The sequence below is a fragment of the Triturus cristatus genome, chromosome 7, assembly GCF_964204655.1.
Source record: "Triturus cristatus chromosome 7, aTriCri1.1, whole genome shotgun sequence".
Classification (NCBI taxonomy): Eukaryota; Metazoa; Chordata; class Amphibia; order Caudata; family Salamandridae; genus Triturus; species Triturus cristatus.
Window position 1 is genome coordinate 1560985273 of NC_140590.1, and position 24392 is coordinate 1561009664.

The 24392-nt window shown below is 44.9% G+C and overlaps 1 protein-coding gene across 2 annotated transcripts in view; it reads right to left on the reverse strand.

The window, feature by feature from the left end:
- Positions 1-24392, reverse strand: part of PCIF1 (phosphorylated CTD interacting factor 1) — a 157653-nt gene that overhangs the window by 21047 nt on the left and 112214 nt on the right. For both annotated transcript variants that reach the window (XM_085619370.1, XM_085619371.1), the window contains exons 12-15: positions 13213-13299; positions 8719-8903; positions 7663-7756; positions 5693-5868 (exon numbers count right to left, since the gene is read on the reverse strand). In XM_085619370.1, coding sequence (XP_085475496.1) covers positions 5693-5868; positions 7663-7756; positions 8719-8903; positions 13213-13299 — 542 coding nt within the window. The remainder of the gene's footprint in view (positions 1-5692; positions 5869-7662; positions 7757-8718; positions 8904-13212; positions 13300-24392) is intronic.

The following is a 24392-nucleotide window of genomic DNA, read 5'->3' on the forward strand; positions in this document are numbered from 1 at the left end:
TTTGGAAGAGTGAGAGGACGAATGGCGCGAGGCTGACTCCGTCACTAGGACCACCGATCCATCCCCAGACCTCACCGAGGCCTGTCTCGACGTCGAGCGTGCTCTCGCCGTTGAACCTGCACGCATCCCAGACGTCGATCTCGGCTCCTGACTTCTAGCTAGTTGGGTCTCCCGTCTGCTCGACGGCGACCGCCGATGAGAAGTAGGCGAAGAATGCAGCCTCGACGTCGAACGGCAATGTGAAGCCGATGACGGAGGGACTCTCTCTCTCGATGCCGAGCGTCGTCTAGACGACGGCGGAGCTGTGTCCAATCTCGACGTCGAAGGTCTACGAGACGACGGCGGAGGGGTATTTTTCGCCCTCGAGGCCGAGCGTCGTCGAGACGACGGAGATCTCATTCTCGACACCGATCGTCGCCGAGTTGACGACGGCGGAGACTTTGCTCTCGACGTAGATCGCTGATGGGACTGCGATGACAGAAGTGAGCCTGCCCTCGACGGCGGAGGGATGACACTCCTCGACGCCGATCGTCGCCGAGTTGACGACGGCGGAGGGTCTCTGGTCCTCGACGCCGCTCTGTTCCTCGACGCCGATCGTCGCCGAGTTGACGACGGCGGAGGGGTCTTGTGTCTCGACGCCGGGTTGACGACGGCGGAGGGGTCTTGTCTCTCGACGCCGATCGTCGCCGGATTGACAACGGCGGAGGATCGCGAGTCTTCGACATCGACGATGTACCTTTTCTCGACGGCGAGCCCGCTGTCGAAGGTCTTTTCTTAGATGAATGACCCACCTGAAGATCTTGTCTCAGCGCCGAGCCCGACGCTGAAGCAGAAGGACGCGAGGACTTGCTTCTAGAAGGAGTTCTAGACCTCTTGGAGCCATGCCTTACTAGAGACCTTCCTCTAGATGATCTATCTGCCAGGCCATACAGGCGAATCCTTTCCCTGTCCTTTAAAGTTCTTCTGGACTGGTTCTGGCAGTGAGGGCAGGTCTTAGGATCATGATCCTCAGGCAGACAAAGAATACAGACCCCATGAGAGTCTGTTTTGGCCTTCTTTTTACCACAAGAAGGGCAAGGGTCAAAAAGAGATGGCATTTTAAGTTGTTAAAAAAATGCCCAAACCTGTCAAAAAAGACAGCTTCTTACTTCAAATGATGAAAGACGTCGAAGTAAGGTATAAAAGTTGTGAAAAGTGAAAATATTTTCTGACAAAAATTAGAAAAGAGTGGAGCTGTGTTGCCAGGATCCTTCCTGAAGGAGCCGGAAAGAACAACTGACCTAACTGTCACCCCTGAGGCATGATGGGAAGCTGGGGGTCAGGTGTGCCTTAAAGGCACGGTGTCAGTTTATTGCTATGCAGCTACAGGTTAGCTTTTCAGTCTTGTTAGACTGGGTATTTGTAATGCAGCCTGGGAGCTTCCTATGCTTTCAGTGTTTTATGAGGATTTCTACTGTTTGCTGAGCATTAAAACAGTTTCTAAACAACTTTTATTGTTGTTTCTCCTGTTTCTAATGCATGTTTTTCTTGTATAGTGGAAATTCCTTACAGCATGATTCAGCTCTGGTGTTTATTAGGCTGCAATTGCGCTTATATATATATATATATATATATATTCACTTAAAAAACCATAGGTTTCACACATGTTATAGTTAGCTGGACATTTCCCTCGTAAAAAACCAATGAAATTCCCCCGTTATAGTTAGTAAAGGGAACTATAACTCACGCGACCGCAATCCACTGCTGATGACGTCAGATATTACATCACTGTATTTATTCACTTATTTACCCATTTTTCTTTCCTTTAACCTTTAGCTATACATATTTAATAAATATTTAGTTTACAGAAAGACACATATGTCATCAGTGATGTAATATCTGACGTCATCAGCAGTGGATTGCGGTCGCGTGAGTTATAGTTCCCTTTACTAACTATAACGGGGGAATTTCATTGGTTTTTTACGAGGGAAATGTCCAGCTAACTATAACATGTGTGAAAACTATGGTTTTTTAAGTGAATTTGCAAGGTTTTTTAAATGCTAATTCCTAACTATAACGTGTGTGAAACCTATGGTTTTTTCAGTGAATTTGTACGGTTTTTTAAAATGCTAAGTTATGTATTTATTATTTAAATTTTTTTTTTTTTAAGGTTTTTCACCGTCCGCGATTTTTCGTAAAAATATTAAAAACATTTATGGCCCTTGGGGGTCCTTTGGGGACCCCCTGACAATGGCTAGGGGGTCAGGAACTGTCCACCCTGCCCCCTTTTCATGTTCTCCACCTTTATTTTTCACCTCCCTCGTACTGCGAGAGACAAAATGGCGGCCGACACTTCCTGGTTTCGACCAATTCGAATGTTTACTAAGATCTAACAACCAATCAGAATTGCGCTCGTGCACGGCAGGGTGCGCTTACCGTACGCGCACGGAGCGCGCCTACAGATATATATATGCTTTTAAATGCTATTTTCTCAGAAAATACTGAACAGATTTACACCAGACCTGCAAAAGGCACATCCCTGACCTGAGGACTACCTCTCTGCCAAATTTCAAGGTTTTCTGTTCAGCCGTTCGGGCTGTAGCGCGGACTAAAGGTCCTATGGGAAAATGCATGGGGAAAACGCGTTTTGGGACCCCCCCCTTTTCTCAGCCCCCGCTTGACGAATCCCCCCGAGACTTTCAGGGAAGGAGCGGAGCGGAGCGCCCCACCTATTTTGAAAATTTCGGGAGGATTCGTCAATCGACGCAAAAGTTATTCCAAATAGAATGTTGCGGATTTCCTATGGAAACACGGTCCTAACTATAACTATCTACTGGCGACCGCCAGTAGATCATATATATATATATATATATATATATATATATATATATATATTCACTTAAAAAACCATAGGTTTCACACATGTTCTAGTTAGGTGGACATTTCACTCGTAAAAAACCAATGAAATTCCCCCGTTATAGTTAGTTCAGATAACTATAACTCGCGCGCCCGCAATCCACTGCTCATGACGTCACATATTACATCACTCATGACATGGTCAGTGGCATCAGTCATGACATCACTGATGACATCATCCTTGTGATAGAGTGGCGGTCGCGCGAGTTATAGTTCTCTGAACTAACTATAACGGGGGAATTTCATTGGTTTTTTACGAGTGAAATGTCCACCTAACTATAACATGTGTGAAACCTATGGTTTTTTAAGTGAATTTGCAAGTTTTTTAAAATGCTAATTCCTAACTATAACGTGTGTGAAACCTATGGTTTTTTAAGTGAATTTGTACGGTTTTTTAAATGCTAAGTTATGTATGTATTATTATATTTTTTTTTAAGGTTTTTCACCGTGCGCGCACCGTGCGCGCACCCCACGATTTAAAAAAAAAAAATATATATATATGTTTTTTTCACCCTTCGGGGTCCTTCAGGGACCCCCTGACAAAGGCTAGGGGGTCAGGAACTCTCTACCCTGCCCCCTTTTCACGTTCGCCACCTCTCTTTTTCAGTGTCGCACCCAAAACAAACAAAATGGCGGCCGACACCTCCTGATTTCGACCGATTCGAACGATGACTGACATGTAACCACCAATCAGAATTACGCTCGCGCACGTAAGGGTGCACGCACCGTGCGCGGCTATAGATATTTATGTACTTTTAACTGCAATTTTCTCAGGAACTACTGAACAGATTGACTCCATATATGCAAAAGGCACATGCCTGACCTGAGGACTACCTCTCTGCCAAATTTCAAGTAATTCTGTTCAGCCATTCGGGCTGTACGTTCGACTAAAGGTCCTATGGGAAAATGCATGGGGAAAACGCGTTTTGGGACCCCCCTTTTTTCTCGGCCCCCGCTTGACGAATCACCCCGAGACTTTCAGGGTAGGAGCTGAGCGGAGCGCCCCATTAGTTTTGAAAAGTTCGCGAGGATTCATCAACCGGCGCCAAAGTTATTCAAAATTGAATTTTGAGATTTCCTATGGAAACTCGGTCCTAACTATAACTATCTACTGGCGATCGCCAGTAGATAATATATATATATGGCACTTATAATATAGTGTTTCCGGGGTGCCGCGCACGGGTGGGAATATTCTAATGCTTATGACTATTGATGAGGATCCCCTGGAAGAGAAACTTGGGTTCTGCATGCAAGGTTGAGTTTAGAGCATTCCCAGACTTTGGTCCTCAAGCTCATGGAGATCTGCCTCCATGTTTTTTCCACCACAAATATTGTTGTGTGATTTGATGCAGTAATACCAGAAAAGATTGTACTTCTTAATACATGGATCGGATCTGTTCATTGCCAGGCTATCTCTACCTGTTCATCTCTTTGCCTTCTCTTTCTGTTTATACTTAAGTCTCTATGTGTTCTATTTGCCACCTCTACCTATGCATCCCTGCTTCTCCTCATCCCCCTCCTCCACCCATTCATCTGCGCCACTTCTAATTGGTCATCCCTGATTTTCCTCTTCATCTATGGGCTGCATGCACCTGTTCATATGCTGCCCTTCTCCAGCAGTTCATTGCTGGGCCTCCTGCAACCAGTTATTCTGAGCTGCCTCCCCTTTTAACCTATAGCTCTACTGTACCCACTCATCCACCAGCCAGCTGCTTCTTCAGTATTAAATTGTGGGTCACCTGCACCTGTTCATCTCCATGCTATTTCCTCCTCCAAGTGTGTTGTCTACACCATGATAATCCCTAGACCAAAATTTCCATATATTTTTGGGCTGCATCCTCCTCCTCCCTCCTTCATCCCAAAGGCCATTGGATAGTGTCCTCTACAAGAGTAGTTTGGAGCCCCATCCTTTTTCTCCCTGGGTCTTTTGCACCTCCTGTTCATTTATAGGCTTTGCCTTAACCACTAGGCCACTGCCTCCTACTATTTATCCCTCAACCACAGCCTCCCCTGCTGGTCATTCCTGGGCTGCAGCCTTGTCCTCATTTTGTTCATCCCACTGCCTTTCCTCCGGTTTTTCCATGGGAACCTCCTATTCAGCCTTGGGCTACTTTTTCCACCCACCTGTTCATCCCATGGCCTCTTTCACTTGATCCTTCAACTATTTATCACTGCACTATTATCTCCTCTTCTCTGGGCTCTCTCTGCCCCCTGTACATCAATAGCCACCTTGTGCACATCCCCGGGACAACCCCACCTCCTATTCATTCATTTCAAACCCATCCCATCTGTGCACCCCTGTTCTCCCTCCTCTTGTCCACACGTAGGTCTCCGTATCTTCCTGTTTATCAGTAAGCCACTTTTAACTTCTAGTTCCTTCCTAGCCTTTGTCGTCTTGCTTATCCTTGGACTCCTCCTACTCCAATTCCCAATCTGCTACCTTCTTCCCCTCTTTCCGTTCATCCTACAGCAGGCTCCACTTTGTTATGTACATAACTAGCCCTCTTCTGACTACTCTTCCCTCCACTAGTGGTGCCTCTTCATGCTGATGGCTGGAACCTCTACGTCTTATCTCAGAGAACAACCTGGCCCTTGCTATTTTTCAACAGGCCAGAGCATCACCTTATTAAACTGTGAAATATCTAGGTACAGCATAAGGTCCCCACATACATCTCTCTGTGCTCAGATTCCTCCATACAGTAATTGAGGCTCATGTGAATTTATCAGTAGGAGACAATGCAAGACTGGGTAGGGAAAGGCTCTAGAGGAGAAAGAAAAGTAGCTTAAAGTTGAGTACTTTTTGCAGACATGTTGGGATCCACTGCGATACTCATGATCAAAGGCCGGCAGTGCAAGCTGATGTCGCTTGAACTTGCTCTGCTCCATACGGATCAGGGCTGGTGTTGGGGGGTCTCGCCACTCCGGAATGAAGATGATAAAGGACAGTGGTTCTTTTGAACTCTCCAGCAGTTTCTGAACGGAATGATCAGAGAAAAAGACTGTATTACAATGAATATAAAAAAAGATCATTTTGTTACTGCAGTGGAAAAGGAGAGGTCCTTTGAGGATAGGGAATCTTTGCAAAAGGGCCTTCCCCAATGTAACATGTTATTCCAAAAAGCAAACTTAAAAATACAGCTGAAAAAAAGCAAAAACCGTACTCACTAGCATTACCAAACACATTACATTACAAAAATATTTCTAAAAACTGAAATTTTACAAATAAAAAATGCACATAAGAAGTAACTTTTTCTATCTTATTTAAAAAGGGTGTATTTTTTGTATGCAACAGCCTAAACAGGAATCTCTCCTATAACCATTCTGCTATTCACCAACATTATGAACAGGAAAGAGAGATATATAATGATTATTTTTCTTTCAGTGTGTGGGTTTTTGTTTGATATTCAGAAACTGTTGAATACATAAGCTAGCCAATTCTGCAGAAACATAAGAGAGAAAAAAACAAGAACAGAAAACTCTAAAAGGAGAATGCTTAGACAATTAGAAATGCCAAAGACAAAGCGCTGGGATTTTGCATTCATCACTGTTGCAACCCGGTTGATTTTTCTATTCAGATACTTCCCCGAGCACTCATTTGAGTACCATTCTTGCGCTTGCTAGAGGAATTTGCTCAGCTCGTCCAAATTTATATTTGGCAGATTTATTAGATGAACAAACAAGATGCTTGTTCCTAACTGACTGGTTAGATAATGTCTACTAGCAATGCCTGCCTGTATTGGCTGATGCAATTGATGGTAGAAACAGTTCCAGAATTGAAGGGCCTGCCCTTACTTTCAGCATGCTTAAGTGCTATAACTGCTTGTGGGAGACTACTTTCCTTGGATAGGCAGGTGCACCTGTGAGATCACTAACCTTGCACAAATGAGTCAGATGATGAATTGATTAGGGAAAGACTTGTGAACAGGTAACCTTAATAGGTTGATGTTTCACTGACACCACTAAAGGACTGTATGATGACTTATGGAAGAGTCACTTCGTTATCCCAATCTTTTGTCTTATGGAACCACTGGTCCTCATGATAATAGATTCACTGTACCATAGACAAAGTAAGGTAAGGCACAGTAGCCTCTTTTCCTAACTAGACTGAAAATGTGAATGATTTTTGTGAGGAGTGCTAAAGTTTCTTCTTAATTCTTCTATGCTTCTACAATTTGTTTTCTGTGCCCCTATAATGGAGCAAAAATATCAATTTTCAAATTAACGTTTTATAGAATTTAATGTAGATAATTTTGAATGTATTCAAATAAAAAGCAGCCCTTGTCTTGTTGTTGAAGGTGCCGCTTCAGACATGCCTTGTTAAAATGTATGGTACAATGCCTTGAATTGTGTGCTCATTCCCAAGCCATCACTGTAGGGCATTGGGTGAACTGAAGTATTATTGCAGTTATCCATGAATGGCAGGTGAGACTTCCTTTTATAAAAACAATGTCGTTCCCAGTCAGTCCATGGTGGCTCGTGGTAAAAGAAACACTCTTGAAATACAAGAGCTAAGTTCAGCTGCTGCAACACAAATAATTATTTTGTCCCTTGCTACAAAACCACCAAGAGAATATTTATCTAATTTGGGTACCTGCCAAAGATTTTTGGTGCTTTGAAATTTTTCCCTGCTTTGGCGAGGATTCAAGAATTATTTAGCGTTATTAGCCCTTTTAAGTGAAGTTGTAAGGGAAACCATGAGGCAGTCCATTAGGTGGCAACCCAAAAGAACAGAGAAAGAGGAAGCATATTCTTGTAAGTATTCCTTACCTCAAAATGAGTAACCATGGCATCCATCAACTCCTCACAGAATGGAGGGTTTGCCTCAAAGGATCCACTGACCGGAAAGAAATCCAGACATGGCCTGAAAGAACCAAATAATATCAAGAGAGCAATCTGGGTAGTGTGTGTGTGTGTCCATTTGGGAAGCAAAGAAAAAGGATATGTTTCTTGTCAATGAGAGAAGGCTCAGGAAAAGGGTAATAGTAGGTGAGTGGGAAATGGCAAAGGAAAGGAACACAAATGTTGACTAGTTCTAGTGCTGTGGGGCCAATGGACGGAAAGCATGCGAAAAGGTGAGCACATGAGTTCTCTGAAAATTAAATTGGTGCACATTAATGGACTAAAATTATGAGGCATAAGGAGAGGGCTCAGACTATGAGAGCGGCAGAGAAATGCATAGAAGTTAGAGCCTATAGAGACTGAGCCTGAGCCCAGTGGGACAGTAAAAGTACCTATTGTGTATTTTGCATTAAGGAGAAATCTCAGAGACTGAGGAAAGGCATTACTAGTTGGAAGCTGCATTAATGTTTAAGGTCTGTGCTCGTGGAATAGATTAGGCTGTCATTTGCTCTGGAGAGTGGGACACTAGAAATAGTTGTAATTCGAAGACTACAGAGCATATACTTGAAGTGGAAAACCAAGATTTTATGCCGGAGTGAAGGAATCAAAAATATGCTGGTGTGGTATAGAAGAAAGAAGTAGGAAAAGTCTGAGTTAGAGAGAGTAGAGAGGACCATTGCTTGGACAGGAGAGGGAAAATCAGAAAAGAGCTGCCTTTAGAGTGCTTAAAAACACCATAGGCATGTGATAAAATGCTATGTGACAGGACAAGTAAAGCAGTGAAGGATTAAGAATATGGAAATGAAAGCCTTTTCAAAGGAATCCTAAATAAGACCCCTAACATGCTGTAATTACTACAGTGTAAATGAACAGGGTGCAGAACGGAAAGATGCGTGACAGCACATAGTTCCAGGTTTCATGACTGCATGTTTGACTAAATGCTACAACCATCATGCCCAAACCAGAACCTCACACAGAACTCACCCTCTTGATCCAAAGTAGCCATCAGTATCTGCAAACGCGGAGCAAAACTGCTTGAAGTAACAGTTGAGCGGCGAGGCAAAGCATTCGAAGGTCACACCAAAATGCTTATTTAGGGTTTCAAATACATGAACTGGTAGAGCACCCTGCAGGCCTGTGCCTTCATATAGCCCAACTCCAAACATCACCTGAGAAAGAAAGACAGCTTTAATTGCACCCCGACCCCAGAAAATACCACTATCTCCCTCACTCCCAGCACACTGATTATCACAACTGTACCATACATTTCTGAGAAAGAAGAAAACAATTTCCCCATGAAGTTGAAAGCTACAACACTTTCCTCCTCATTTTTCCTGGCACATGCAAGAGATGATGTAGACAATCTCAACCGAAGACCTATTTTTTTGTTCTGCAAGATGATGCTAGATACTCATCTAGCATCATCTTGCAGAACAAATGCCATGGGTGAATCTACTGTAAATTATAGACAAATCATCTACCTCTGAAAGAACGAGCGAGATTGTATCCAATATTAAGATGTAAAAGCATGACGCTCGCTGAAATGATGGTGGCAATGGACCGCACATCAGACCTATGAAAATCACTTGTGTAATTACAGAAGATATCAATTGTACAAGCCTTCCCTGTGACTCCCTGCCATAACATCCAGATAGGGAGTAAAAGAAATAAACTGGCAGTATTAATTCTTGTATGGTTGTGAAGACGAGGGTCTGAATATAATGTGGAACTGTTTAGGTGTCTGGAGTGCATTTTCTGCCTCTTATCATGCAGAATGGTGTGGCTAAGTGGGACCTGAAGGCATTTGTTGAAGGTCGGTGTTCTGGTTAAAAGCTTTTATAAAGGAGGGAAGCCAGATGACTAAGGGCTGCTTGGATGTTGCTGACCCTGTATGGATAGGGCTTAGTTTATAACTTATAGTTTCTTACCTGTCGGTGTAGTTTTTAGAATTTTCTGGATTCACATGCTGTGTATTATTCCGCCAATAATGGCCAGCATGTGAATCCAGAAAAGATTCACGCTGCAAAACCATATTGAATTTCTAATCTCTTTTGTCCTGTCAAAAGTAACTGCAAAGAACCCTCTTCAAAACAAGCATTGGCATAGCCAATAGGTCTCGCCTTTGGGACCTTATAAGTGTTATAAATGTTACTTGTTGTATTATAGATCTGGGTGCAATGGCAGAAGCAGCAAAATAGTAGTCCTGCGGCTCACTATGCTAAGCACAGATTTGTAGCGTAGGTGTTTTATGCCACGGCCTAATTATATCGGCCACTCCCCTTTGAGAGACCCCCCCCCCCAGTTTTACAACCCACTTAAAGCACTTGTTATACTAGTATTGGTAAAAGGCAGGAGCCTAGCTTCTAACTCAGTGGAAGTGACGTCATAGGAAGTCTGCCCTTTTCACAGCCTATGCCCCAGCCCTCCACGAAGCTCCTCAACCTACCTCGCTGTGATGCTGCCAGGCGATGTGTGGGCACTAAGGGCGTTGCTGGAGGTGGGAGGGAGGTGACCGGGAGCTGTGGGCATCAGGAGCGCCAAAGGGCCCGTGCAGGAGAGAGGTGAGAGGGCTCTGCAGTCATCGCTGGAGGGGAGAGGGAGGTGGCAGGGCGATGCGGGCATCAGGAGTGCCAAAGGGCCCGTTTGCATGCGGGAGGGAGGGCACTGCGGGCATCGCTAGGGGTGGGAGGGAGATAGGAGGGCAGTGCGGGATCGCTGCGGTATGAGGGTCGGGCTTCTATCAGCCGCATGGGGCAGGGCTCCCAGGCCAGGAAGGCACAGAGGCCCGCGCAGAAGGCAGGCCTGGATCGGGATGAAGCCATCCTGTGCCAGGCAGAGTCAGCAGGTTTAATTAGAGCGGGGGAGGGGTGGGGGCGCAGAGAAATTACATCTCAATGAGGCTTAATGAAGCCGTGTGTTGTGGGAGACAGCTGTCACCGGCGCTGCTAGCAGCCGGAGAGGGGTGCGCGGGGGGTGGGGAGAGAGGGAGGGTCAGAGGTCACGACCAACTAAACCTCCTCAGACCAAGGCTGGGCTAGGGAGGACAGCGCAAGCGTCAGGGCCAATCACAGGACACCGAGATGAGAAACAGACACAACCAACAGCGCACCGAGACACCGCACTTCCTCCTTTGCTTGACAGTCTTGGGAGCGAATGACGTTGAGAGCGAGTTCTCACAAGCATGCGCGTGGTGCGCACCGCACTAATTAAAACCAGATGGTACAAGAGATGGCCCCTGCTCATAACCGCAAGCCTTAGGCCGTGGGCGGATACATGCAGACGCCTTTGACCAGTTAAGTGATGTCTTTTTCAGAAAGGCACACGCATAGACCAATAAAAAAATACAAGTGTGGAAAGCCCAGAGCGATTCCAAGAAATCATTTTTTTAGAGCAGCGCATGCGCGCTGCGCTAGGCTCGACCTAAGAAGGATGCAAAGCAAGCATCTGATGGATAGATCAGATTAGAAATAAATGTTTGAAGTAAAATGTTTTAACTTACATGGAAATCTGATTATTCCAAGAGGTGGAAGAAATGACTGGAAGGTTCCCAAACGAAAATAGTAGGCAATAAAAAAAATTGCTAAACATTTTGCTACATATAAAAAGGTACGGTAAAACGGTTCTCTCCTAGTTTGCCTTGGTGGTGATGAACTTCCTAAAATATCAAATGTATCAGCTCTTTCATTACAATGTATATGTTGTTCTCATCTATCTCAGCCACCTTAGCTAGAACGAGCATTCCCTCTTTATAGCAGAGGGTTACGCCCCATGTGGACAGATAGAGTTAAGAAAATTCGTCCAGACTAGCATTTCTTAAGTATAACTGGGTTGCTGTAAAATCACAGAAATTGGGTCTTTAGGAGAGCGGATTTAATCCTGTCCAAAAGTGTGATGATGCTTTGCCAGTTTACATATGTTAAATTATGTTAAATTATTTGTAGAGCGCATGGCTGCCCCAGTAACGGGGTGTCCCAACGCTACAGTTGAACACAGAATGAGGAGTCCCAGGGGAGTTAATAGTTGGAGAAAAGTCAGGTCGTAGAATAGTACTACTCCTTGGGAACAAGGATGTTCCACAAATATTTGCAACTTGCAGTTTGCAACAGTCATATTTTGGCTACTTTATCTATCAAGATGTCTCTCAAATATTGTAGTAGGGATCATGAAAGGACTGCAGGTGGACAAGAAAAGTGTTTGCAAAAAATCTTGAATAATGGAACAAAGCTCTCAAATGGAATTTGAGCCACTGCGAATTTGAGAACTCAGATTGTCTGCCTTTGTTAGTGGTACTAATTTGTGTGAGCAGTTGAGTCTTGCAAAGGCTTTTGGGTTCATACAAGGATCTCAATGAAGGTTTCCCCCATTTGCAGGGGGTCTGCCAAGATGGAATGTCACAATGTGCGTGCAGTTAGAGAGGAGAAAAGCAGCTACTGTTCTTGAGCCTGTTTTATAATTGTATACAGGAAGGAAACCAGATGAAAACCAGCTGACCTTTACACAAATTCAGAACAGGACTGGCGTTTACTAAGGAAGGATACTGCTTTAAGGTCTGACTGCCCCAGCAGGGATATTTGAATGACTGTTACAAGAGCAGAAGTATATAGCAGGTCTAATATAGGACCCATCCTGGCAGAAACTGGTGAGTTCTTGGTTCATTAGCAAGTCCTAAGTAGCTGGGAGTGACAATTCAGCGACACTACTGTTAAAGTCACGAAATACTATGGTTTGCACCTGACTCGCAATGTTTGTTATAAGGTAAAATAATTAACAGTCTTGTATTTTTTTGCGATTGCCTACAGAAAACAAAACTGTATAGTCTTATAGGTCAGTTTATGTTTTCAATTAACATTTCACTGTTTGAAAAAAGTAACAGTTTCTAGCTAACAGATATAAATTTGCATTGTACAAAATAAATAATAGACTTGCGTAATGTAGTCCTATATCGCAATCTCAAGATTCTAGTTTACATTGACAAACCACTCCGCCTTTGGTCTCATAGTTTATCAAGTCAGTAAAACACTGCAATATCAATATAAGACCATATTACATGACTACCATTACAAATTCTACCTTAATTTTCTCAATTTTATATACTGAATTATGTGACTTAGCAGTCACTGTGTGTATGTTTTAAAATATGTGTGTGCCAATTTGAAAGTCAATTAGAAGTAGGGGGGGATTGTACAAAAATGTGGTAGCACCACAGTTATTTATCCGTATAAGTGCATTGCTATTTTGAAAACTACAAAAAATTCTGTAGTATCGGTATGAAGAGTACCAGATAATTGGAGGCAGTGCCATACTGTGGCTATTTGCAGATTAAGGTGGCAAACTAACGGGTCACTGCTGCAAGATACGGAGAATTGTAAAGACTGCTACAGTCTTAATATACCTCAAAAGTTCAAAGCTCTATGCCAGGAGGCAAGTGAAAACATCCCAGCCCAAATAGTTAAGGACAATAACGCGTAAACAACTTACCTGATATCGACGAAGGAGACACCAGACACGAGGCAGAAATTTCTCAAAAGTTGAGTCATCTATGCAGCTGTATCGATAGAGGTACCACTGCAAGACAAGACTACTGAGTTACCAGCAGATAACACCAACTACAGGAACCACTGCAAGAGAAGACTGTGGTGTTACCAAGTGACAACACTCAAAACTGTGGCTTCCTCAGCAGCAGCTTCCATAGTAGAAACATTGTAAGAGAAGGCCACTCCACAACATTACTAAGGGTTGCAAACTTACCCCACCCACAGGAATTACCAGGACATCATTTTCAATCTGTGTACAGACGTGGAGTATTATTTAGGGTGGACAATAGTCTACCTCAAAGGATAAGGCTACCACCCGCTAGATGACTCACAAATTAAATTAAATATACCTGTGCTCAATCCCTGGTAATTCGACATGAAGCAGTCATGCTTTATGAAAGGCAATGTCTAAAGTATTCAAGTAGTGCATTCACAATACAGAAAGTCACATAAAAACACTCAAAATCCAGAACCAATTTTAAAATGAAGAGAAAATGTTTATGAATACAGTAGCACCAAAATGACAAAAGTCAAATAAGGGGAACCGGAGATATGAATATTTAAAGATTTAAGTGAAAATAGCACCAAAAAACACCAGTGCCAATTATAGTTTATGAAAGTGGTAGACCAGGACAGAGGTGTGATTTGAGGCTGAAAGCGATGGAAACAAGTAGATTGTCCCAGGAAAAAGTATGGAGGTCAAAAAGTTTGAAGAAAATCCTAAACTCTAACGCAGAAAAGGGTTGACAATTTTTTTAGACCGAAATCTCTTCCTTGAGTAAACCACAACTGAAATTGTAGCTGCCGCAGTGTATCTGAAGGCTGGATACTTGAAGTAGGTTGGTCCCCAGAAAGGACATAGTTGCTTTTTCTGAGTTGTTGGGAACCTTGACCGGGATGAAGCTTTTTCACACCTAATTCAGGCCAAGTATTGGCCTGGGAATTTGCTGTAGATCTAATGCGAATTAGCCTCCAGCAGCTTCAGCCAGGGTAAAGATAATGTTCTAAAAGTTATAATTTCAATACATTTAATATATTAGACTGGATGGTTATTAAATATAAAAATAAGTCTTTGACTGTAGTCTGTAGCTGGTAGAGCTCAAAAGTTATAGATTAAAGTGTATAAACTGTACTTTGACTTTTCCCATGTACAAGTTATTGCCTGGACAGTGACAGTGTCGTTTTGTGTTGAGTCACTGGAGTAGCACACCATTTCCAAAGTCACACATGTCCTGCTCTTAAGTATGATTCACCCTTCCTTGTGGGCAACAAGGTGTGATTACAAGTGACTTATTTAATATTTAAAATCAGGTTTTGGTTTTCCTACCTGTCCAAAACGTGTTTTTGACACGTCTGGGCAGCAGGGTTCAAACTACTGCTGTTAGGCTACACATGTTAAGCCTGAAGCAATGTTTTCACTTCCACTGTACTGGATGGTACAACATGAGTTGCAGTTCACACGTGGGGCCTGATTCACAAAGACAAACTTACACTTGTGTGTTTACGATTGTTTGCTATTCACAAAGGTATTTTGCAAGTACTATCTTTACGACTGTGGAGTCTCTGCACATAAAAAAGATAGAACAGTACTATCTTTATGTGCAGAGACTCCGCTGTCAAACATACTAATTGTAAAATCTGTTTGTGTAAGTTTACGATTGTTTACTATTCACTAAGGTGTATATGCTTACCTCCATGAATCAGGCTGCAGAACAGTAGCAAAGTTACTACACCAAGGATAAACTTACATAAAAGAGCAAGTTTACCTTAGTGAATCAGGCCCTGTGAAGAATCCCAAAGGTAAACTTACTACAAAGTGTACATTTACCACCGTTTTGGTATTTACAAACTACAAGTGCAATGAACAAGTTACTTACCTTCAGTAACGCCTTATCTGGTAGAGACTCTAGCTGCAGATTCCTTACCCTGGAATTATCCCCAGGCTTTAGGCTGGATCTGGATTTTGTTTCCGAAGCTTTACCCCTGCATGCTGGTGGTGGCATCATTCAGCTCCACGTGGTATAGGCCGCGCCAGAAGTGATGTACGCGGTGCCTTTATAGGCGCCACCCCGGCGTGCTGACGTCCGTTTCTTTTCGAGCTTTTCAACGCCAGGAGCATATAGCCACATAGCCACACAGAACATTAACTTCTGGTGTGGAATACTAGGACCCTGAAGGGGAACAGCCTTACTTAACCCTAGAAATCTATACGCAGAGCGGGAAGGGTGGGTGGGTCGATAAGGAATCTGCGGCTGGATAGTCTCTACAAGATAAGGCATTACTGAATGCAAGTAACTTGTTCATCTGATAGAGACTTCTAGACGCATATTCCTTACCTTAGAATAGATACCCAAGCAATACCTTCCCGGAGGTGGGTCTGCGGAACAAATTCCCAGCAGAAAGTCATGCAGGTCGAAACGGGCAAAGTGCCCTTCCTGACTGGCCTGATTGTCCAGGCAGTAGCGCTTGGTGAACGTGTCCAGAGAAGAACACGTTGTTGCCTGGCAGATGTCCAGGACCGGAACTCCATGTGCTAACACAGTGATCGCAGCCTTAGAACGGATGGAATGGATGCACAACCCCTCAGGAGGTTGCCTCTTGGCCAATGCATAGCAGACTTTAATCCAGAGGACGATCCATCGAGAAAGACAGCCTTCCCCTTCTTGGCTCCGACATACCCCACAAAGAGTTCGTCGTCCACCTGGAAATCTTTTGTGTGCTCAAGGTAGAATGACAACGCTATTTTTGGGTTTGGTTGATGGAGTCGCTCCTCTTCCATAGAAGGATGCGGCAGAGCATAAAAGGTAGGCAGAGTGATGGACTGGCCTACATGAAAGGGAGTGACAAATTCTGGCAGAAAGGAAGCTCTGGTGCGAAGAACCAGCTTATCTGGAAAGATTGCTAGGTATGGAGGCTTAGATGACAATGCCTGAAGCTGACTGACCGTCCAGGGTCGCCACTAGGAAAGCTGTCTCGATGGTAAGGAGCCCAAAAGGACAGTTATGTAGTGGCTCAAGGGAGTTCAAATCAGAAATGTAAGTACGAGATTGACATCCCACTTAGGCATGATAAAAGGTGAAGGGGGAAACATATGTTGGAGACCTTTCAAAAACCTATTTACATCAGGGGATTTCAACAGGGATGAATGATCTGACAACCACAGAAAGGCTGAGATGGCAGAAAGGTAGCTCCTTATGGTGCCCAAAGCAGAGCCATGCTGGGCAAGAGAAGAATAAACAGAAGAACCTGAGAAAGGGGAGCAGAAATAGGGTCAACTTGCATTTCTGCAACTCATGCCACAAACTTGCCCCAATGGCAGACATATACTGTCTTAATATTGGAGGGACGCCTGGCTGCCACGATAACATTGCAAAGTTTAGGCGGGATGTCGAAAGCTGTCAACTGTCGCCGCTCAATCTCCAGGCATGACGACAGAGTTGACAGGTTCGGGTGGAGGGCCCTCTCCTACTGCTGCGACAGAAGATCCTCCCGACGAGGCAACCTGATCGGAGGACCGATAGCCATGCTTAACAGTTCTGGATAGCAAACTCTCTGAGCTCAGTCTGGAGCCACAAGGATGACATGGGCCCGATTGTTCCTGATCTTCTTGAGACCTCTGGGCAGGAGTGGTATGGGCGGAAAGGCATACAGGAGGCCTGAGAATCCAAGCGAGAGCTGCCTAGGAAACTCCAGCGCATTCTCAGCAGTGAAGAACAGATCGAATCAAGGCTCTCCCCACTGCTAAGAGACCTTGCACCACCTGTGGATGGAGACGCCATTTGGGATCCACTAGGCATCTTTGGCTGAGTTTGTCCGTCCCGGTGTTCAGAGAGCCCGCCAGGTGTTGAACACCAGGGATATGCCCTGAAGTTCCAGCCAAGTGTTGACAAAGGGTCCACGACACCACCCCGCCCTGTTTGTTGCAGTACCACCTGGCGGCGGTGTTGTCCGTGACATCTCCACTAGCCTTCCCTTGATGGAGGCTGGAAAGGCTTTCAATGCCAGCCGGATTGACCAGAGCTCAAGTAGGTTGATGTGGAGTCCGGATTCCGACGGAAACCAGAGGCCTCTAATCTTCAAGACTCCCAGATGGCTGACCCATTCTTGGGGTGACTCATATGTCACAGCCATCATATCTGGTTGGGGAAGGGGTCTGTCGCGGAGCCAATTGTGGTTCATTAACCACCACTGCAGATCTTGCGCAGTTCCCTCCAAGATCTGGACCACGGGGGAAAGATTCCCCTGATGCTGCACCCACTGGAACTTCAAGTCCCCCAGCAGAGCCCGCATATGCCAGTGGGCATGTGTCACAAGCAGGATGCAGGAGGCCATGAGGACCAATAGCCTCAGAATCAGTCTCACCGAAATCTAGGATAGTGGCTGAAACATTGGTATCTTAGTCTGAATATCCTGGGCTCTCCATTTGGGAGGATAAGCCCGAAACCGCACCATGTCCAGAACAGCTCAGATCAAAGGGAGCACCTAAGAGGGAGTCAGGTAAGACTTTGGTATGTTGATAGTGAACCCCAGTAAGTGTAAGAGGTCTGCCGTAGTCTGGAGGTGGAAGACGATTGTCTGGGGGCAAGCCCTCTTTCAACAGCCAATCGTCAAGATACGGAAAGACTGGTAACCCTGATCTCTGTAGATGAGCTGCAACCACCCTGATGAAAACCCGAGGGGCCCTGGTAAGGTCAAAAGGGAGCACGGCAAACTGAAAGTGCTTGTGGCGCACCGTGAAGTGCTGGTAATGACTGTGTGCTGGCAGAAAAGGAATGGAATATATGCATCCTGCAAGTTCAATGCTACCATCCAGCCTCCGGGGTCTAGACAGATAGGATTTGAGCAAGCGTGAGCATTTTAAAATATCTCCTTTCGAGGAAGAAATTGAGAGCGCAGAGGTCTAGGATACGACAATCGCCTACGTCCTACTAGGGCACAGGAAAGTAGTGGGAGTAACAACCACAACCTACTTCTGGCGTCGGCACGCTCTCTAGTGCTCCCTTGGCCAAGAAAGTGCCACTTCCTGGCAGAGCAAGGAAAGATGGTCCGATGTCAGCCTGTCGCAAGTGGACGGCATGGGTGGAGGGGTAGTCATGAAGAGGAGGGAGTAACCCTGTCGGACAATCTGGAGGACCCAGCAGTCTGATGTTGTTGATCACCAGTAGTGCAGGTGATGGCGTATCCTGCCTCCCGTGGTTGGTCATGATGGTTGGTGGGCGAACTAAAGAGGTTAGGAGGCTGCGCTGCTGGGTGGGGGTGATGGACAGGCCAACCTCTGGCTGCCCAACCCATGGGGTCTCTGGGCACCATGACCACGGCCACACAGATGATGGAAAACTTGCATGCTGTGGTGGCTGGGCGTGTAAAGACGCGGCTGGAAGCACCCACCATGGCCACGAAAAGAGCGAAAGATGGACTGGGGTTGGCGGGGCATGGAAAGTCCCAAAGATCTGGCCATAGCTATGCTATCCTTGAAGCGCTCCATCGCTGAGTCTGCCTTGTCTCTGATTAGAAGGGAACCATCCTCCGGGACCATGGACTGCAACTGCGCAACTGAATCCCACAGTGCATGGAGGTAACGGCCCAAAAGTCACGTGTTGTTCACTGACTACAGGGGAAAAAACCCCTAAGGAGTCCAGCCTCTTGGATTCCCTATTCAGTGGGGTGGTAGGGAATGCACCAGGGTTAACACAGGAAGTGGAGGCTTGGATCACCAAGCTCTCTGGGGTAGGGTATTGCATGAAGAAATTGGGGTTCCCTGTGGCAAGGCAATGGCCGAGGGCAATTGTCTGTTCATAGAAGCCCCTCTGCAGGTTTTGGACCAGGTACCATGCAGGACATTTGTAAGGCTTCATCAAATGGGAGAAGCGGTTCTGAGGGGATCACTCCAGGCTGAAGCACCTCTGTCAAGACGTTAGTCTTGACGCTACTGAGGGCAGGCTAAAGTCCAGGACCTCAGCCGCCCTTCTCACCACCACAGCAAAAGAAGCTTCCTCCTCCGTAGTCATGGTAGGAGGAGAGACCATTCCAGTATCTGGGGAGGTGACCAGTCCACTGGTGTCTGCCAGGTCGTCACACCAGTCTATGTTGGAGTCCAGGGGCTGGTATTCCTCAGGGTCCAGTGGCCCCTCCCATTCGTCTCCAGGGTCCTAGTCCATATAAATAGAGCTCAGGCTCTGGTCTGGAAGGCAAGGCGCCAATCGGCACCGGAGTCGAGCAACACCACTCTGGCTCCGTGTCGGAGTCAGGAATCAGATTGGGGGCGGTGCCGCCAACAGATGCCAGCGGCACTGGGAGTGTCAGATCTATCTGTAGATTAAAGGGACCTGACTGGCACCGGGGGTGGACCCACCAGCGGGGAACAGAGGGTGGGGGGGTCTTCCTGAACCCAAGGGGCCCAAAGGCGAGACAGCGGGAGCAGGCCGACGAAATATGAGGTGCATGGCTTCACTTAATTTGCTTAGTGGGGTGGGGGTCGCTCCGGTTCCTGGAAACTCAGTCGGCCATGCTCTTTTTCACCTTCTTACTCGTCTCCTTGTGTGACTTAACCGAATGCCCGGACGACTTTGACAAAGATAGATGACTCTGCGACCGATCCTGGGACGTTCCTTTCAACCAGGATCGAGACCGTAGGGGCATCACATGTTGAGTGGCAAGGAGCTTAAGGAACCGCTCCCTCAAGGCCTATGGTGCAAGGAGTGGAAGTCAAAGTAGGTCTTCGCATCATGGTCGTGCTCAAGGCACCAGAGGCAAACAAGATGCAGGTTCATCACCGAAATCTGTCGTTGACTGTCGCCGCGGGCTGGGAGCAAGGTTTCCTTGAGGACATCCCTGCCACACCAGGAGAAAAATCTCAAAAAATATTAAACATTTTTGAAAAAGGTCAGTCAAAAAATGACTGGGGGGGCTCTCTTAAGGATATGCGCTGATGTTGAAAAAAAAGAACTGACTTCAGCGCACTGGGGTGGAGCTTATATAGGCATTGCGCATGTCACTTCCAACGCAGACGACGCCACATGGAGCTGAACAACATCACCTACCAGCGCGTAGTGGTACTGATCACGAAAAATCAGATCCAGTCTGCAGCCTGGGAATAATTCTAAGGTAAGGAACATGTGGCTAGAAGTCTCTATAAGATTTTACTACTAGTAATTTTGCTTGTAGTAAAATTACACTTGCAGTTTGTAAATAACAAGTTACTACAGCTAGTTAAACTTACAAATAAGTGTGAATGTAACTTTGTGAATCAGATCCGTGGCATTTAAATTTCCATGTCACCGGTGTAGTTTTGCACCATTAACTAGGGCCGTAAAGGAAAGTTAAATGTGGCAATCTGGTTGTGAGCCAATTTGAACATGTTTTAGGTGTCAGAGCACATACACTGGACATTGAGAAGCAGGGTCCCAATGTCAGTGTTCAAAGCCAATATCAGGTGAATACCAAAAAAAAAATTACAACTTTGGGCTTTTCACTCAAAAAGGGGTCACTTTGCAACACTTCGTGCAAGTCAAATAAAAAAACAAAAGGTTTATATGTCTGTTGGTCTTTAGGATAGATGATGAGCTTCAAATACTGGATACATTTCCTACTGAATAGCTTGCATACTGAGACCTACTTTCAGTAAGGTAAAATTACTTACCTGTAATCCTAGTTTTTCCTCACGGCCATCTCCTTTATGTACACAAACACAGACTTTCTCTGCTCACACCTGAAATCCCATATCAAAGCTCTAGCAAGAGCACTGCAGACTCAAATAACCTGAACCAATCTTACCCACAGCCTTACTAGATCTTGGACAGCACAGTAAAGCACAATCTCTGAATCCTGGGACATCTGATTAGAATGCCTTACCCTCTCCTAACCTAGATGCCAGTTGACTATCTTAATTTGCCTCTGACCAACACACTCATCAACTGGGTACACCTTGGATGAAATCTTAGCATCACATGGACTCAAAACTTTAAACAAGAAATTTCTCCCGAATTGTGAGCTACCACACATGTTCACCTTCTCTGAGAACTTTCCCACAAAAAGGACTACAGTATCCATAACCATCAAGAAATCACGGATTTAAACAGAATTAAACACAACCTTTCAGCGCTTCACCATAACGAAGTTTCTTACCTGTCGGTGTAGTTTTGCAGCTTGAAGAATTTTCTGGATTCACATGTGCATTATTCCGCCATCTAGTGGTTGTGTCCAGAATTAACGTTTTTTCCCCGTGGTTGGTGGGCGTCGACTTACCACCATTAGGTGTCCTTCCGTAACATCGACGGACTTTGTAGCAGTTTGCTAGTCTTGTGGTGGCTGGGTAGAAGATGAGCGCTGGTTTGTGGATAGATGATGTAAGACCTTTTGTCCCACTTGTGCTTCCTTATTCATGTGGATGTCCAAACAGTAATGCTTTGTTAATGTGTGTATGGAAGACCAAGTTGCTGCCATGCAAATGTCCTGAATTGGAGTATTTGCCAGAAATGTGACTATAGCTGCCTTCCTTCTTGTTGAGTGAGCCCGTGGTGCTCCTTGTAATGTTTGACCTGCTTGTTTGTGACAAAGCTGAATGGCTTGTGCAATCCATCTTGCAATGGTATTCTTGGTTACTGGTCTTCCCAAAAAGCTATCAGCAAAAGAGACAAATAATTTTTTGACTTCCTGTATTCTTTGGTTCTTTCAACGTAGTACATGACTGCTCTCCTAGCGTCGAGTGTATGCAGAGATTTTAATGCCTTTGTCATTGGCTTTTGAAAGAAACTTGTAATTTGTATCATTTGATTTATGTGGAATTGTGATACCACATTTGGCATAAAACGTGGATTTGTCCTCATGACCACTCTGTCACTATGAATTTGGAAGTAGGCTTCCTGTAGTGTTAGAGCCTGCAGTTCACTAACTCTGCGTAGAGATGTGATTGCTACCAAGAAAACGGTTTTTAGAGTGAGCATTTGTGGCGTTGCTTTAGGTAGCAGTTCAAATGGTGCTTTAATCAATTGTGTCAGAACTATGTTCAGATTCCATGTGGGCGCTGGCACCATCTTTGGTGGTGCTATTCTTTTTGCTCCTTCTAGGAACCTTTTGACCACATGAGAAGTGAAGAAACTCTTCCCTGTTTCTCCTCTTGTGTATGCTGCAATTGCTGCTAAGTGCACCCTTAGTGTAGTATAGCTTAGGTTACTCTGAAGCAAATGAGTCAAGTACTTTAGAGCTGTTCTTTCTTTTGAAATCTTTTTTGTCATATGTTTTTTAAGGCACCAATGTGTGTATCTTTTTCATTTTGCTGTATAACATTTTCTTGTCGTTGGTTTTCTTGCTTCTCTGAGAACAGCCATTGTACTTTCTGGTAGTTTGAGGTGTGCACATTCTAAGTCCTCAGGAGGCATGCTGCTAAGCTTAAGCTCTCTGGTTATGGGTGTAGCACCTTTCCATTTTGCATTGTTAGTAGGTCTTGCCTCTTCAGTAATTTGTGCATTGTTCCTTGAGATATTTCCATTATCTCCGAGAACCAAGTTTGCCTGGCCCACTGTGGTACAATGAGAATCATCGCCATGTGGCTGATTTTGCATTTGAGGATCACTTTGTGGAGTAGTGGGATCGGGCGAAAAGCGTAAGAAAACATCGCTGACCAGTCCATCCATAGGGCATTTCCTAGGGAGTGATTGCACGGTTGCCTGGATGCGAAGCTTTGGCATTTTGCATTGTGGGGTGTTGCAAATAAGTCTATTTGTGGAGTCCCCCATTTCCTGAAAATCTTTTGGAGTTCCGATTGATTCATTTCCCACTCGTGGGATGATGACGTTTGTCTGCTCAGTCTGTCCGCTTCAACATTGTCCTTCCCAGGTAAATGTATTGCTAATATGTCTATGTTCTTTGGGATTGCCCATTCCCACTTCTCTTGGGCTAGAGTAGAGAGAGCTACAGACTATGTTACCTCTTGTTGGTTTATATAAAACATGGCCGTTGTGTTGTCTGTTTGAATCAACACCTTCTTGTTGTAGATTTGTTTCTAAAACACTTTCTAGGCTAATAACACTGTTTTCAACTGCAAAATGTTGATGTGTTTCACTGCATCCTGGTGTGTCCACAATCCTCGTACCTTGAGATTGTTCATGTGCGCTCCCCACCCTTTTTTGGAAGCATCTGTTATAGTCACTGTTGGAGTTGGCTGTGTGAAAGCTCTGCCCTGTGATATGTTTGTTAGGTTCCACCATGCCATCTCCCGATGAACTCTTTGCGTGACAACCACTAGACCCTCCCAACTCCCTGTTGACTGTGACCATTGTTGTTGGAGCCATTCTTGAAATGGTCTTGTGTATACGGATGTTGGGAATTAAATGAATGCATGATGCCATCATTCCTAGTATTTTTCCCACTGTCCTCACTGTCAGATGTTGCCCCTTCTGGTAAAGATGAGTCTCCTTCAGTAAAGCTAATGTTGTCTTGCCGCTTGGAAACGCCTTCCCTAATACTGTTTTTAATTCTGCGCCTAGGAACACCTTTATTTGTTCTGGCTCTGGTGATGATTTTTTCAATGAATTGAAAAACCCAGCTGAACTAGTGTTTGTATCACCTGTTGTATATGCTGTTTGCAGAGATGGTATGAGCTTGCTCTTACCAACCAGTCGTCTAGATACGGGTATACATGAATTCCTTGTCTTCTTAGGTGCGCGGCTACTGTTGCTAGGCACTTTGTGAACACTCTTGGTGCTGATTTGAGTCAGAATGCTAGCACCTTGAACTGATAGTGCGTCTCGTTGACCACAAATCTTAATAGGTTCTTGTGTCTTTCTTTCATAGGGATGTGCAAGTAAGCGTCTTTTAAGTCTATGGTTGCCATGTAATCTCTTTGTTCCAATTGAGGTATCACCTCCTGCGGCGTTGTCATTTTGAACCTTTGTGTTTTTATGTAGTTGTTTAGGAACCTTAAGTCTAATATAGGGAGTAGTGTTCCATCTACCTTTGGAATTAGGAAGTACGTTGAGTAAATGCCTTTTTTCCTTGCCTTGCGAGGTACATGTTCTATTGTATGCTTTGTTTGAAGTTCCTGCACTTCTTCCAGCAATTGAGATAATTCCCTTTATGAATGTATCTTTAGCTTTGGTCTTTTGTTGGGAGGTTGCTTGTTTAGCT